This window comes from Nicotiana sylvestris, chromosome 2, assembly GCF_000393655.2.
Source record: "Nicotiana sylvestris chromosome 2, ASM39365v2, whole genome shotgun sequence".
NCBI lineage: Eukaryota > Viridiplantae > Streptophyta > Magnoliopsida > Solanales > Solanaceae > Nicotiana > Nicotiana sylvestris.
Window position 1 is genome coordinate 64,248,383 of NC_091058.1, and position 16,179 is coordinate 64,264,561.

General features: G+C 33.5%; 3 protein-coding genes and 1 pseudogene across 11 annotated transcripts; all 4 read right to left on the reverse strand.

Moving 5' to 3' along the window:
- Positions 1-207: 207 nt before the first annotated feature.
- LOC104238697 (uncharacterized) lies at positions 208-8,980 on the reverse strand. Of its 6 annotated transcripts, none has more exons than XM_009793141.2 (7): positions 8,863-8,980; positions 8,725-8,791; positions 7,606-7,825; positions 7,351-7,527; positions 7,033-7,257; positions 6,777-6,905; positions 208-800 (listed from the first exon to the last, which is right to left on the reverse strand). In XM_009793141.2, the coding sequence occupies exons 3-7, from the start codon at positions 7,816-7,818 to the stop codon at positions 567-569; spliced, it is 978 nt and encodes a 325-aa protein (XP_009791443.1). In that variant the 5' UTR covers positions 7,819-7,825; positions 8,725-8,791; positions 8,863-8,980; the 3' UTR covers positions 208-566. The 6 variants fall into 6 exon arrangements, with proteins under 6 accessions (XP_009791443.1, XP_009791438.1, XP_009791439.1 ...); XM_009793136.2 differs by having other exon boundaries at positions 7,606-7,830; XM_009793137.2 differs by having other exon boundaries at positions 7,606-7,840.
- LOC138886508 (uncharacterized) lies at positions 2,159-2,976 on the reverse strand. Its single transcript, XM_070167932.1, has one exon. The coding sequence runs from the start codon at positions 2,893-2,895 to the stop codon at positions 2,257-2,259; it is 639 nt and encodes a 212-aa protein (XP_070024033.1). The 5' UTR covers positions 2,896-2,976; the 3' UTR covers positions 2,159-2,256.
- On the reverse strand, positions 4,585-5,903 carry LOC138886456 (uncharacterized; annotated as a pseudogene).
- Positions 8,981-10,159: 1,179 nt separating the features above from the next.
- On the reverse strand, positions 10,160-14,493 carry LOC104238699 (pentatricopeptide repeat-containing protein At4g19890). 4 transcript variants are annotated; one of them, XM_009793146.2, is made up of 6 exons: positions 11,934-14,493; positions 11,636-11,741; positions 11,159-11,319; positions 10,875-10,999; positions 10,595-10,771; positions 10,160-10,512 (listed from the first exon to the last, which is right to left on the reverse strand). In XM_009793146.2, the coding sequence occupies exons 1-2, from the start codon at positions 14,065-14,067 to the stop codon at positions 11,722-11,724; spliced, it is 2,154 nt and encodes a 717-aa protein (XP_009791448.1). In that variant the 5' UTR covers positions 14,068-14,493; the 3' UTR covers positions 10,160-10,512; positions 10,595-10,771; positions 10,875-10,999; positions 11,159-11,319; positions 11,636-11,721. The 4 variants fall into 4 exon arrangements, with proteins under 4 accessions (XP_009791448.1, XP_009791451.1, XP_009791449.1 ...); XM_009793149.2 differs by having other exon boundaries at positions 10,160-10,771; positions 11,665-11,741; XM_009793147.2 differs by having other exon boundaries at positions 10,160-10,771; positions 10,875-10,996.
- Positions 14,494-16,179: the final 1,686 nt, after the last annotated feature.

Here is a 16,179-nt window from a genome sequence, read left to right on the forward strand (position 1 = left end):
GCAAGTATTCAAATGATTCATCGATATGTTTGCCAATTTAGATATTTATATCGACTCTAAAGTGAAGGTACAGAATCCACTTGATGCAGTGAAGCAAAAACATTGCTACTCTAACACTGGAATCTGACAAATTGGAACTAGTTGCGCTGGATATAAGAAAAACAAGAAATACAAAAGACTGTTATCAGTAAAGGGGATGAATAGCAGTAAATGTAACAGCAACTGTTGTTTACTCCTCGCTTTTCAGAAAACTAGCAAAACTTACATCTCCTGTTATTAGATAGTTTTACACAGCAGACACATGAGTCATGAGGCAGTATAAGTTGTAGCAACCCAACAGAAACAAACACTTCTAGGATGAAGAAACAGCGTAGCAGCAGCTATTGTTTAGCTCCTCGCACACGAAAAACTAGCACAACTTACATCTCTTATTATTACATAATTTTACACTGTAAAAAGCTGAAGATTCATGAGGCACCATCAGTTGTAGACTCCGCGGGAATACTCTTAATAGGTGAACAAGATGAGCGGACTTTGAAAATGCATGCCAAGACTGTGTACCATTCCTACTTAGAGAACTTCTCTCGATCATGTGGAGAAGAATAGTCGATATTTGGACCCTGGGGAATGATTCCATAAGGATTGATGGTCGGATGGCTCCCATAGTAATGCTTTTTGATGTGTTCCATGTTGACAGTACTGCTCATGCCAGGTTTTTGGAAAACGTCTTTTGTGTAATTGAACAGATGTGGAAATTCACGTAGTAGCTTCTTGTTGCACTTGAAGTGGACAGCATACACCTGCAATTATCCAAAACCACTTGGATCAACTCCCTAATCTGGAAGGAAAGGGATTGGACACAACAAAATATCTGTCAAATGCTCATGCAATCATAAAGTTTGATATTCACCAACAAGCTTCTCAACCATATATCGAATATCATGTTCTCTTTTTTCCAAAATTTGGAAAGGGATCTGCTTTATTATTCTTTCTCTCGGTGGAAAAGTCATTGATCATACATCAAGATGAGTGAGATGAAAGTCGATATAACTTATCAACAAAGAGTAAAAAAATAAAAATTGAAGAGAAATTCACTCCATATAATATTGCTAGTCTTAGTCTCTGGTTTTTTTTTCTCCTTAGTGAGTTAGTTCTAACTTCTAATTGACTCACATGCTAATATTATCAATTTAACACTATCATCGGTAAATAGCATATACCATGGAGCTTTATCCTATATATTATTGGTGAGCTTATCCATAAATTGGGTGAACACATACTAGCTCAGCGCATATCGACAGTGTAAACTTAGGGCTATGACAAACCTACAGTTATCTCCATATCAAAGATAGAATAATCTGACAGAACCTAATCTAAGGGTTTAAATGTTTTAGTCTAAAGATTAAACCTTTAATTGCAGCTCTCAATTTTTTCTTAGTTTATGAGTCGCCCTTCGACTTAGCTAGGTCATTTAAGGTAGTAATGGAGTTATGCTTGGAAATCTTGGGTCCTCTCTCAGTGAATGCTAGACGCAATTCCTAGGAAATGGGAGGTCCATTTTTTGACAAATGTGAAGGCCTATTTGTGAATCACCCTAGCAGGGTCGCAGTGTGAGAAGATCCACTGGTTTTAATGATATCAATGTACTTATGAGCGGTTCAGATTGATTGGAGGACAAGTACTGATGTGACCAGCCATCATGGAGGGGTTGATTGCCACACTAGTAAGATTTTGATGTTGCAGTGCATAGGAGGAATTTGAAGCTTTAGCATTCAAAATGAACCCACGGTTAACTTTGGAATATAAACTAGTCTGGGAGTGTTTCATGAGTGTAAACTCAAAGGACTAATTCCCAATCTCTTAGGGTTTACATCGTTTATTCTATGTTTTTTTGGTGGAAAGAAATGTCCCATCCGAAGATTAATACTTCAATTGTAGCTACCAATTCTTTTTCTTACTACGAGTCGGCCTGCTACTTAGCTAGGGAAGTCATGCTTGTAAATCTTGGGTACTTCCGCAGTAAATTATTGAGACAATTCTTAGAAAATGGGAGGTCTATTTTAGACCTATATAATACAAGGGCAAGACTATCGAAGGCCTATTTTTCAAACACCTTCCAAGAGTTCAGCACGACTACATGACAAACATAGGCCTAGGCTTTCATAGATAGCAGGGGCGGCTCAAGCGCCTGTGAGGCCTAAGGCCAAAGTTTAATATGGAGCCTAAGTATTTATAAGAACGTTATAATATATATTTTTATTTAAAATCTATTTTTCTAGCTTTTTGAGATGCAAAGTTGTTAATAATTTTTTTATAATCGATTTTTTCTAATAATTCCTTTTCAATTGATAATATAGCCAAGCCATTTAATCTTTCTCGAGACATTGTTGATCTTAAGTAAAATTTTATCAATTTTAATTTTGAAAAACTTCTTTCTGCTGAAGCAACTGTTATAGGAACTGTTAACATTATTCTATAAACAATATAAGCATTTGGAAAAGAATCAAGTCTTTTTATTTGATTGAGTATATCGATTAGAGTATTATCTTCTACTTGTACTATTTCTCTTAACACTTTTAATTCGGAAAATAAGTTTAAACCATCAATATCAGAGTGACTGTTATGTTTTAAGGAACACTCAAGGTTAAGACAATATTTTTTTAAATTCTTGTCATCTAATGATCTCAATTTTTTACCACTAAATAGGAAATCAAAGATATTTTCATATACTTCAAATTGTTCAAATCTATTTTGAAGTGAAAAAATGGCTTGATCTACTATGTACAAGAAGTAATCAACTTTAAGAGTCTGTTTGGAAAGCCACCCTGTAATTGGAATTGATGTAATTACTAGGGTAGTAATTATACAAACTAGTAATGACGGCATGTTTGTCATAGTATAATTACAGTGTAATTACAAGTTTACTGTTTGGTTGCACAAGTGTAATTACACAGTTAGATTAAATTTCAAATTAAGTAATTATCAAAACTTAAAAGTTAATATAATGTATATTTTTTCGTGAATATACATTAATTAAGTAATCATATATTTATAACTAATATTGTAATTTATATATATTTTTTAAATTAATAATATTTGTTTTAGATACTTACAAAAATAAAAAATATACGTTTTGTAAGAACATCATGGAATTCATGTTTGATAAAATAAATTAATATTTACAAATATAATGTCATAACATTATTCAAATGTTTGATAAAACTAATCTATCAATTCTAACTGAAAAAATGAACAACATGCAATGTGAGCCAATACTACTAAAATAAGTAAATTTGAACCACGAATATAACACAATTTCAAAATTCCAAAAAAATAAAATAGTTTAACATATGTCAAATTCCAACATAATAATAGTAAGTTCCAGTGCAACTTAATAACTAGGAAACATGATAAGTTTATAACCACATTCAACAACGAAATTTCACTTTAATTGCATCACTCATTATATGCCAAGTTTGTTAATGACTCATTATTTCTAATATTAGAAGGTGTAGTTTAAAAAAACAGAATAATAAAATAAATAAAAAATAAAATATAGTAAGCAATTACATGAAATCACGAGAAGTAAAGATAGAGAAATAAAAGATAAATAATGTACAAAGAAAAATATATTTTAAAATTTCAAAAGAAATTAAAAAGTAAAAATAAAATTAAAAAATTAAAATAATAGAAATAAAAAGTTATAAAGAAAATAAATCAAAATAAAAATAAAAAGGAAAGAAACTAAAAAGCAACCTTGTAATTACACAATGTAATTACCACCAATTCTTACCTTCCGCTTGAGAATTGGAGAGTATAATTACACCCCTCCAACTACACCTAATTCCACGCTAACCAAGTAATTACTTAGCCAAACAAACATGCCAAACCGTATAATTACACCCAATTACATCCAAATCCATTTCCAGGGTGGCTTTCCAAACAAGCTCTAAAAGATTCTTCAAGAGACTTTGTGATTTCATTATCAACATTCTCATCAAATTGTTTATTTCTATGTATTACACGTTTATTACGAAATTCAGGTTCTATATTCATCTCAAATGCAATTTCCTTAGCTGAAATCATAGCATTTGTAAATCCTTCTTCTCTATATTTTATAAAAAAAAAGAAATTAGACCTCGTAGTTGATTTATGGCAACATCAATATGCATATTTTTTGATTGTAAACTTTTGCTAACTAAATTAACAGCAAATAATACATCATACCAAATAGTCATGCCCAATAAAAACTCAAAATTTTCAAGCTCATATGTTGCTAAACAACTTGCTTCACTTTTTGTTTTTGGATCCTCACTAACTTCTACTAATTTTATTAAAGCATCTCTTATTTGTGTAGCCTATCTTATTGCTTTAATACTTTCAATACGACTTTCCCAACGTGTTTGTGATAATGATTTAAGAGTTAGACTGGGCACACAATCTTTTAAAATTTTCCATCGCTTAGTGGAAGAAGAAAACAATGAATATATACGTTGTACTACTCCAAAAAATGATATAGCTTTCGTACAAGAATTAGCCATGTCGCAAAGTACCAAATTTAGATTATGACAACCACATGGTGTATAAAAAGATCTAGGATTTATATCGAGAAGTCTTTTTTGCACTCCTTGGTGTTTTCCCTTCATATTGGATCCATTATCATATCATTGTCCTCTTAAATTATCAATTTCAAGTCCAATATTCTTTATTTCATCTAGAATAGCTTCAAAAAGACCTTTTCCACTTGTATCATCCACTTTTAAAAATTCCAAAAAATATTCAGTAATTTTTATTGGAGTTGATGAAATATCCACACTTCGCAATATAAAAGACATTTGTTCTTGATGACTTGTATCTGGAGTGCAATCAAGTATGATTGAGAAATACTTTGTTTCTTTAATCTTTTCAATAATATTATTCCTAATTTCACTTGCCAATAAATTTATCAATTCATTTTGAATATTATGTCCGAGGTAATGATTTTGAATTTTCATCATGTTTAATTCGCCGAATATGTTCTTGCATGATAGGATCAAATTCTGCAATCATTTCAACAAGACTTAAAAAATTTCCATTGTTTTCGTGATAGATCTTTTCATTTTTTCCCCTAAATGCCAAATTATTTTTACCAAGAGTTTTTATGACGGCAATAACTCTTGACAATACATTCCTCCAGTGCTCTCTATCTCTATTAATTTGGTCTTGCATATCTTTATCAATTGTTTTATTTTTGCACAATCTCATTTCTAAGTCAATCCATGCACTCATATTAATAATATGTTCGTTCTTTGTTTCATGAGTTTTAAGCTTAGTACTAAGATTTTTCCAATCTCTACTACCTTCACTAGCTAGTTTACTAATACTAGCACTAAAATTTGTATTAAACAACTTGCAACAAAAACAAAATACTCTATCAAAATCTTTGGAATAAACTAACCATCTTCTTTCATGTCTTTCCCCATTTGCTAATTTTTGAAAATAATGTGTAGTAGAAAAGTGTCTTCAGAATTTATCCTTTGGAAATCTATGTCAGTAATTCTTGTTGGTCCCTTTTCTACTAATAAATCTCTCAACTTTGTATCAACATTAGTCCATTGACTAGGATCATATATATTTTTAGGAATGCTATTATTTAATTCATTTATTAGTTCTTGATTTTCTTGAGAATCTTCGTCAGATTTCTCATAAACCTCTTCTTCTTCAATTTGGATTTTGTTATCATCTGACTCAACTAAGTTAGTGACTTGTTCATATACAGAACATTCTCCTACATTTTGTGATTTAGTTTTTTCATTGTTTGTCAAAAATTTGTCAAGAGCTCCTTTCTGAATTTTTATGAAAGTTTCAACTTTTCTTTTCTTTTGAATTTTTGAATAACCGGATGCATATTTTCTTGTTGACATATTTATCTTCTAAAAAAATTAAACAATATGTATGAAGTAAAATTAATAAAATAATAAATAACAAATGAAAATAATACTAGAAAGTTAGAATAATATTACCCAATGACTGATTCAAGAAGTTAGAAGACTTTGATTCCAAAATATCTAGTTGTTGGCTTGTTGGAGAAAGAAAGAAATTAGTAGAAAGAAGATGAGCATGAATAAAGAGGAAGGAAGAAGGTATGCCTCATATATGGAATATCAAATGTGAGGAGTGAAATAAAATTGTAACGTTGGATTTACTTGGGAAGAAGAGTAAAAAGTAGAATTGTCAAATCAAATCAAATTAAAAACTATTTTTCTATAAGCCAAATCTTTACTTTATTGATATATCCAAAAGATCTTCTTTCCTTTTAAGTACAAAAGTACTATATATATATATATATATATATATATATATATAGGTAGCTGTAAAATTGGGGGCCTAAGGCACTTGCCTTACCCCATAGACTGTTAGAGCCGCCCCTGATAGATAGGTAGCTGTAATGAGAAGATCAACTGGTTCTACTGATATCAATGGACTTCTGTGAACAACGGCTCAGACTTTAGGGAGGGTAAGTATTGATGTGATCTAACACCTGAAGGGGAAGATTCCGCATCAATAAATTTTGAAGTTGCAGGACAAAGAAGTATCCGAAGCTTTAGCATTCAAACAAACTCAAGGTAAACTTTGTTATGAACCAATGATACTGAGGATAAGAGAGTACAAAAAGCAATCTACTTCCTAAATATTCACTAGTTCCTTTTATTTTATTTTTTTCCTTTTAGTGATGTTTCTAAGACCAAATAATTCGCTTTGGAAGGAACAAGGTCCATAAGAAAACAGTCACTAACCTCGTCAAACCTAATCAGGGTGACAAACAAGCGAATATCTGCTTCAGTCACTTCATCTCCACATAAGTATCTCTGCTTGCTCAGTATCATCTCACATTTATCCAAAGTTTCATACAGTTTTTGCACTGCCTGCAAGGACACAAAGATAATAACTTTTTCTCAGATAGAACTGATTGAGGACCTATTATTTTCAAGATGTTTAGCAAATGACTCCTTTGAGTTTTGTAGTCTACTTCAAAAGGTGGTAAAAGGTTACCTCATCGTAAGGCTCTTGCTTCGTTGCAAAACCACATCGATATACTCCATTGTTTATTCCATCATATATCCACTCATTTATTTCATTGATTTGGGATTGCAAATGAGGAGGATAAAGGTCCAAAGCTGCATTCCCAGCTATGTCATTGAATTCACTATTAAACATGCGTATTATGTCTGAACTCTCATTGTTCACAATTGTCTTCAGTTTCTTATCCCAAAGAACCTATTAGAAAAAACCAGACCATCAATCAACAAAAGAATGAACAGACTAAGAAAATAAGTGTTAATATAGACTCGATTTATGGATAAAACATACTGGCACTGTGTATTTTCCAGAATAGTTTGTACTTGCAAGCTCATATAGTTCCCTTATGCTTTTGGCTCCATTAAGAGGATCAGGCTCGGCTCCTGGCTCCTCCGTGCTTGAATAAGCAAAAACCCATCCCATGTGCTCATCGCTGTCCTTCGTCCTCTCCCACTTAGGTTTAACAGACTGCACACCAAACACAACGGAATGAGATGGTTAAAAGTCCAAACCTGAGTCTGGTATACAAGTTCGAAAATTGCTTACTGTGAAACTAATGGCTTGGTCAAGTCCTTTGATGTTCAAGTAGGCAAGGCACCTTGATGCCCATGGGCAAGCATATGATATGTAGAGGTGGTACCTCCCAGATTCTGCTGGAAAACGGGAACCAGGGTCCCTTGAGATGATATTGCGGAAGGTTGATGCAGTTCTCTCAAAAGCACCAGTTGCTGACATTTCATCCAGAGCGGAACGAGCCATTTGTAGACTGTGCTGGAAACGACTAAGTTCAGATATTAGTCATAAACTTTCATCTTTTCGAACCAGAAGCATAATTGAGCATGATACCATGTCTTAAAGAAGGTGTCATTTGTTCAACAAAACACGTGCCACCTTCACTTATAATTAGAGAAGTCGTAACATATAATTAGAAAAGATGCAGTCAATATATCCAACTGACTAACACTAACATATGATCCATGTCCCTGGTAGCGGGGGGGGGGGGGAGCTAGAACCCAATAACTTAAAAAGGATTCCGCTCTCGAACCCATAAACTATTATGCAGAAAATACCCAATACAATCACCGCTTTGGTATATTAATTAAAGCACTGCTTATTGTATTTATCTTTTCTGTTTATTCTTCCACCAAATTGGGTAGGGTAACAAAATTCCTTCTGATTCTTGCTCAGACACGATTCATAGGTCATATCAAGAGCTTATAATCTGGAAAAACACTATAATTTCAGAATCAAAATAACGCACAAACTAATTCCAATACCCTTTTCCTACCATTTTTTCTTTGTGGGACCCTGCTCAATTTGCTGAAAAGGGCACCAAGAAATTTAAACAAAGTAAACCCCTTCAGACTCAAGAACAGACTAACCCTTCAGACTCTAGAACAGACTAAACTATCAGCTAAAACCCTGAATTAGAATTACAATTTATACAAAACAATAAAAACATGGTAAAAATTTTCTCTTTTTTCATTTTTGTTGATCACCATGCAAACCCCTCTGAGCTAGTAAACCACAAAGTCAAGAATTAGCTTCTTTTGTAAAAGGGTTTCAAAAACATAAAACCCTTAACACATATAAAAATGCATATAAAACACATCCAACCACTGTGCTGCTGTGAAAAGGATTAAGAACTGAAATTAAGTTGATTACCTTGAACTTGAAGGAGAGCTGTTGGAATCCAGAAGTGTATATCAGTGTTGTTTGTACTTGGATTGCTCTGTTTATTAAAGGAACGTTCATACTTGTATATAGGAAAAATATGATCAAATAAAAAATGCAAACTACTACCTGTGTTAGTTTATTTTTATTGCTATTATTATTGCTGATACTTCGAATCTTCAGAATGGCACCCATAATCACGATCTTGTCTTTATACATAGAGTAAGTGGGAAAATTTGCTGTTGTTTTTCCTTTTTTTCTTTTTGGACAAAAGATTGGAAATTTAATCTAATCATCTTTCGACTAATTTTGAAGACTTGAATTGAAAATTTTTATTAGGAAGTTTTTAATATTCGAATAAATTAATTTTTTAGCAAACTCGATATTATAATAAAATTCTTTATTTATTGACTTTGGTCAAATTCGATGGCGAATTGGAATTTAGTTGGTGATAATGATTTTGGCAAATGTATGACGACAAAGAGTACTGTGTTGAATTTCTTATCTTTATTATTTAAAAGGAAATAAAAATGTAGTACTATGTTTTACGTTAGACCAAGATTAAGTAATGGATATACATATGTCGTAAAGTTTACTTTATCATTGCAGTTTTTTGATAAATAATGCTAAAAGGTACGCAGTTTTTTTTTTTTGGATAAAAGTTTTATCCTTATTTGAATATCTTCAAAATAGATACATAGACATTCTTTTAAAAATAAAATAAAAATATAGAAGAGTTGTATCGTTTTGACCCATTCCTAAATATATTAGCTTTATAAGGAACAACTTAAAAGCATAAACAAATTAGTCATCTAATTTAAGATAGATGGTGCATTCAACCAATATTTCCGCATAAAACGATAAAGATACAAAATTAACAACCATTACAACTAATGCATTGAAGTGTGGTCAACCGTCAAAAAATTATACTATGTATATAGAAACTTATATGGTGTATGTAGGCCAAAAAATATTTTTTATGTGTATATTACCATTCGCGAAATTCCTGGCTTCGCCACTCGATACCTCCTTCTCCTAACCGGCCCTTTCTAAAATACTCAAAAAAATTCCTTTTTTATAAATTCTTTTGAACCTCACCTTTTCTTATTAGTCCACCTAGATAAATTTAAACGGGCAAATTGATTAGGCCAAACAATTCCATATGTATAGGAATATTATTACTATTTGATTGATCTAAGTTCATCAACGAATTTTATCAACAGCAGCAAAGAAAGAAACTTCATAAAAGTCAAAATAGGAAAAAATCAAAATGCCTAGCAACTTTTTCTATGGATATAAGGCTTTAATTGATAGAGATAGAGGAAGCACCGTAAAGATCGATTATCTGATCTTCATAATGGATTAAACTAAAGGATCAACTCAGATGAAGATCCGCAAATCTGAATAGCTGCAGTTGAGAAAATGATAAGCAAAACAAATTGCTAAGTGCAAAGAACCTACATGGGAGGAGATCATGAAAGTAAGACACATAAATTGTAACGAAGGGAGTACATGACATGTTCTTAACAATACCAAAAAGAAAGAAAGAAAGACGAAACACTACAGCTACTTCGCACTTCCACTACGTATCACCTCCTCAACAGTAACATTTCAACAACAGCAACATCCATACAGCAATGCTAACTTTTATCCTGGTGTGGTTAGCATTCTTTCTTGTACCATGATTGGGAGGCTCCTCAAGTCAGTAACTTTTTTCCATTTATGACATCGAATTGATAGTCACCACTTTTGTAAAATGCTTCATCCTTCACAAACTCACTAAGAGACGGTGAAAGAACTTAAGATTGGTTTGTCAGTCCGGAAATGGATGCAAAGAATAAAAATGATGATGCTTAAATACCTTGAACACGCTAAGAATCGTTGGACTGGTGACATTTCATGTGTAACATAAATACTTTGAACATGCTAAGGACTGTTGGACTGGAGGCGTTTCATGTGACACATATGTGTAATGGTGGTTTGATGTAGCCTGCAATGTATACAACAACAACAACAACAACAACTACTACCCAGTAGCCTGCAATGTATACGATCAAAAAAATGTGTGAATCCTCTGTCATGTATACTTCTCTTCTAATCTCAAGAATTTGCAATAATGATATGAGAAGAATTTATCTTACCATGATGTTTAAGCATCAAAATCTAAATGAACACCTTCCATACAGGCAGCTACTTAGCGATGGCTGGGCTATGGATCTCCTTCATTACATACAACTTGACAGCTGCATAGTGCGCTAGCCAACTTCTGACATTTAAAAGAAGGTTAGTAAAAAGGCTGGTTGGTATTTGTTGTCAAATAACTGTCCTTCATCACCTCTCTCCTGCTGTATAACACTTTCTGTCTACTTTTGTTCTCCTTTTCCAATATTGGATAATTATGTGAATATCAAGGAAAAGAAGTTACCTGATTTTCTGACTATAACAATTTTGCAACTGTTAACTTCCTTCAAATATCAACCGAGCGTTTGTGGAGCTTCTCTTTCAAGCACATCATCACAGTAAATTAATTGAAAGAGTTACATTCAACAACTTTCTCTGGAAAAGAATCTTCCTCAGCTTGGTCATCTGCACCAACACAAGATCTACAAGATCAAATAAAAACACTGCAAGTAAAAGAATGCTACTTGTATCTTTTTTTTTGAAAAGGTAAAGGTTAAGAATGCTACTTGTATCTTATCTATCACAAAAGCTTAGGAGAATCATTATTCATGAAACACCCGATTTTAAAAATATAAATACATCGAAGGACCAAAAAATCAAGTCATTCAAGGAACTAAAATGATACCACACGAGAGATGATGGAGGATCTTTCCATTTTAGACTTGGCAAATTCTTTCCCTTTTATTGATCCTTATTATGGGAATTATCAAGAGATTCTAACCTTAAGAGGGCAAAGCAATCATTTTTAACCTGCTACTTGCACGGCCACCAAATAGCCTTTCGGTTGTTGTTCAGCAAGCCACAAGATCACTCTGCCATAGATTCTCCTGTTTAAGCAAAATCATACATATTAGAATGAACCTGAACAAACTCAATTCGAACTGAAATGCTTTGGCAGTAAAGGGGACACAAATAATTGCAATACTAAAGGAATTTTTTTTAGTTAGTTGGGCACCCACATAAAGTAAGAGACATATTTATAGCAAAACAAGCAAAATTAACAAGCATACAAATCTTACCAAAATCTTTTGTTATCCTTTCATTCATACTGGACACAAGGTCATAGTTATTGCTTTCATAGCATGCAGACATAAAGGCTGCAAGAGTTACTCGATCCACACTCTGTTGTTTGCCCAACAGTTTATGGAAAAATAGAGCAGCTACATCCACATTTTTTTCACTGCAAAGCTTCCTGACTAGGGTACATACAGTTCGAATCCAAAGTTTTTTGTCTAATCTATCTAAGAGGTCCATGGCAATGGTTGGTTCATTGTTCTTGCAATACTCATAAGCTAAAGTCAGCCGTGTTACTTCACATGGTGGAATCCCTTTATCAGTCATTGAATTGTAAAGTTCTCTAGCTTCATCCAACTTTGACTCCTTACAAAGCCCACTAATCAGAGCACCATAAGTGAGGTTATCAGGTACACAACCATATTTTCCCATTCTCTGGAAGTGTTTCTTGGCCATGGCCACATTTTTATCTCTGCAATATCCGCATATCATTGAAGTACAAGTCTCTTTGGTAGGTATCAAACCTAAAATTACAGCATCATCAAAGAGCTTTTCACTGTCTTTCATTTTCTTTTGCCTACACAAGGCAGCAATTAATGTGGTGTATGTATGCATATCAGGGCTGATACCAGCTTTGACCATCTTACTGAAAAGGGCAAAAGCTTGTCTGTTATCTGCTAGCTTGCAGCTCTGAGATATGAGAATGGTGTAAGTCACTAAATCTGGAGAGATTCCACTTTGCAGACCTTTCTTCAGCATCTTATAAGCTTCTTCAACCCTTCCCTTTTTACAAAGACCATCAATGACTGTGTTATACGTGAAAATGCCTGGTGCCAAACCTTTTTCATCCATCACACGCAAGAATTCAAAAGCAGTATCAAAGTTCCCCACTTTACAGTACCCATCAACGAGAGCAGTGTAGGTGTTGGCGTTAGGGACCAACCCTTGTTCTTGCATTCTGCTCAAAAGCATCTCTGCTCGATTCAATTTTTCCTGTTTGCAATATCCAGCTATAATGGCTGTATAAGTATGCACATTGGGCTTGTAGTTGTCACTCTTCACAAGCTTTAAGAATAGTCTAAATGCTTTATCCATCCAGCCCTTCTTGCAAAGACCGTCAATCAATGCAGTGTGAGTGAAAACATTTGGTTTTAAACCTTTTCTAACCATTTCCTCTAACAACTCGAACGCATGCTTAATTATGCCTTTTTTACACAATCCATTTATCAAACACGTATAATTGATAACATTTGGAGCCAACCCCAATTCAACCAGGTGATTAAAAATCTTCAATGCTCTATTAACAGACCCCTTTTCGCAGAAAACACTCGTGATCAAAGTGCACGTCGCATTATCAACAAGAAACCCCCTTTCTAGCATTGCACTCAGCCACCTATCAGCCTCTGCAACTCTTCCCATCCTACAATAAGCAACAACCATTGACTCGAAACAAAAAGAATCAGGACACACTCCTCTGTCACACATTTCACCGAACACCTTCTCTGCCATGTCAACATGGCCCATCTCAGTAGCAACACTAACAACAGAATTCAAACTCTGAGCATTCAAAACCAACCCTTGATTTTGCATCTCAAACACCATATCTATAGCCTCTTTCAACATTCCAATTTCACCGAAATTCCTTAACATAAAATGCATTACTTCATGGGCTCTCTCAAAGTTTCCATTTTTAATCAAATACATAGCTAAAACTATATAAAGCCTCATAAAATGCCTGAATTTATAATACCCAATTGCCCAATAAAAGAAACTCAATGCCAGCATTGAGCCTCCCTCATCAGCAAGAGAGGCAACAACTGTTATAGCCTGTTCTTGAGTCAAATACTCAGAATCTATAGGCAGTTTCAACTTGGGAGCTGTGGATTTGAAATGGCTATTTTCTTGAATTTTGCAATATGATTCACACACTAAAGAACAGACCCTTTTGACAACTGAATCAAAATCTGAAGGAGATAAAGGCAATGAGTTTGTTGTGAAATGGTCAATTTTGGAATGGCGCCAAGAGGGATAAAAAGTGAAGATGTGGTGAGATTGGGTGAAAAGGAGGCCATTGAGGAGTGTGGTAGAAGCTGTTAAGTGGTAAAATCTGTAGAGACGATGAAATGTAAAGGAAATCATGAAAAATGTTTTAACTTTGAGAGATTGTTGGGACAACAGATTCAATAGCCCTCACAGACACAGAAGATCTAATATGATATTACTAAAAAATGTAATCTTTGCGGTCACTAATACTCATTATCTTAATTTTTAGAATAAAATCTTGTTGTTAAACATTATTTGTACAATAATATTAAACTCTTCATTGAATATTCACTAATGTTACTTTATCAAATTTGAATAGAAATATGTTTACTAGCAATATCAACTTAGAGCACAGTTTACTGTTATTTTGTACGACACAACAAAAACTTAGGCTGTATTGTAGGCAAAGTATATGGAATTCCTAGGTATAAGAAAATAAACCTGTTAAGTAGATCACGTTAGACTCCACTCTTTAATGAGATTAAAAGAAAGAGAAGAGAACAGAAAATAGAAGAAGAACTCCACTGCAAAATAAGTGTAGGGCATAGGCTAAGCCACAACAAGTCAACAATTGACCATAAATATTGACAGGATAAGAATGATGGAAAATTTACACTATATTTACCCTAAATAAATTCACTTTAAAGTAATTATAGCTACACTTTGGGTTTTGCAGTAAATTAAGAACAAAAGAGATGCACCAAATCATCCTAAATTTGAGATATAAGCTCCCCGATGTTATAAAATAAAGACCGTAAAGTAAAGAGAAGTATATAGAGAAACTGATGTATTATTCAACTTTCAAACTGATGTCCATAATGAACTGAAATATCCTCTATTTATAGAAGAAAGGAAGCTATTGTGTAAGCTGCTATTGCAAGCTGTTGTGTAAGCTGCTACTGCAAACTGTTGTGTAAGCTGCTTGTAAGTTGCGTGTAAGCTGCTGTGTAAGCTTCTTGTAAGTTGCTTGTAAGCTGCTACTGTACCAGATATAGATAATCTTCTATCGGAGATAATATTTATCCAACGGAGTACCAAACGGATAAGCTTCTTCAGGAGGCTTATTTCCAATAGAGTACCAAATAGATAAACATATTTACGGTGGAGTCTCATATGGATAAGCTTCTTCAGGAAGCTTATTTACAACTGAGTACTAAATGAACATCCATAATATAATATATATTTATAACACTCTTCATTGGATGTTCCTTAAAAGATAACGTGCCTCATTAAAACCTTACTTGGAAAAATTCCGTGGGAAAAAAATTCTAGTGAAGGAAAAAGAGTACACATATTTAGTAATACGCATTGCTAGGTGCCTCAATAAAAATCTTATAAGGAAAACCCCGTGAGGAAAAACCTTAGTAAGGAAAAAAAAGTGCATCACGTATTTTACTCCCTCTAATGAAAACCTTGTTTCAAATATTTGAGTCTCCACATTCCAATCTTGTATACCATCTTCTCAAAAGTTGAATTTGTAGAGAATATTATCCACCACTATTTCAGATCGATTTAAATTAATCTCATCAAACCAAGAAGCTACTGCAAGTCGTTTCATTGAGTTGCTTGCAACCTGACTGCATCAGCTGCTTGTAGATAAACTTCAATGGAGTATTAAATGGATAATCTTCTTCAGGAAGATTATCTACAACAGAGTAATAAATGGACATCCACAATAATATTTTCATAACACCCTCCCTGGATGTTCATTATTATGTGTCTTGTTAAATCTTACTAGGAAAAACCCCGTGGAAAAAAAATTCTAGTTAAGGTAAAAGAGTACACTAATAATTGCAAGCTGCCTCATTAAAAACCTTACCAGGAAAAACTCTGTGGGAAAAAACCTGAGCAAGGGAAAAAGAGTAGAGTGCATACTTTACTCCCCTTGATAAAGACTTGGGTATTCAGGACCAAGGAGTTCATCATCCTCTTCTAGAGGTAAGAACAGATCTTTATTCACTTTAAGTGATCAAAAACATCATTGGTGTACTCAATGAGTGTGCTTTGTCTATGTAAAAGCGTTTTAAGGCTCTTTCTATATAGATTGATGGATAAAGATTCTGTCTGCTAAATATTGAATTTGCAGACCAAGACAAAGTTTTGTTTTTCCAAGATCTTTCATCTCAAATTCTTTCTTAAGATATTCAATTACCTTTTGGAACTCTTCTGGAGTTCCAACAAGATTTATGTGAGTAACAAATTCTGATG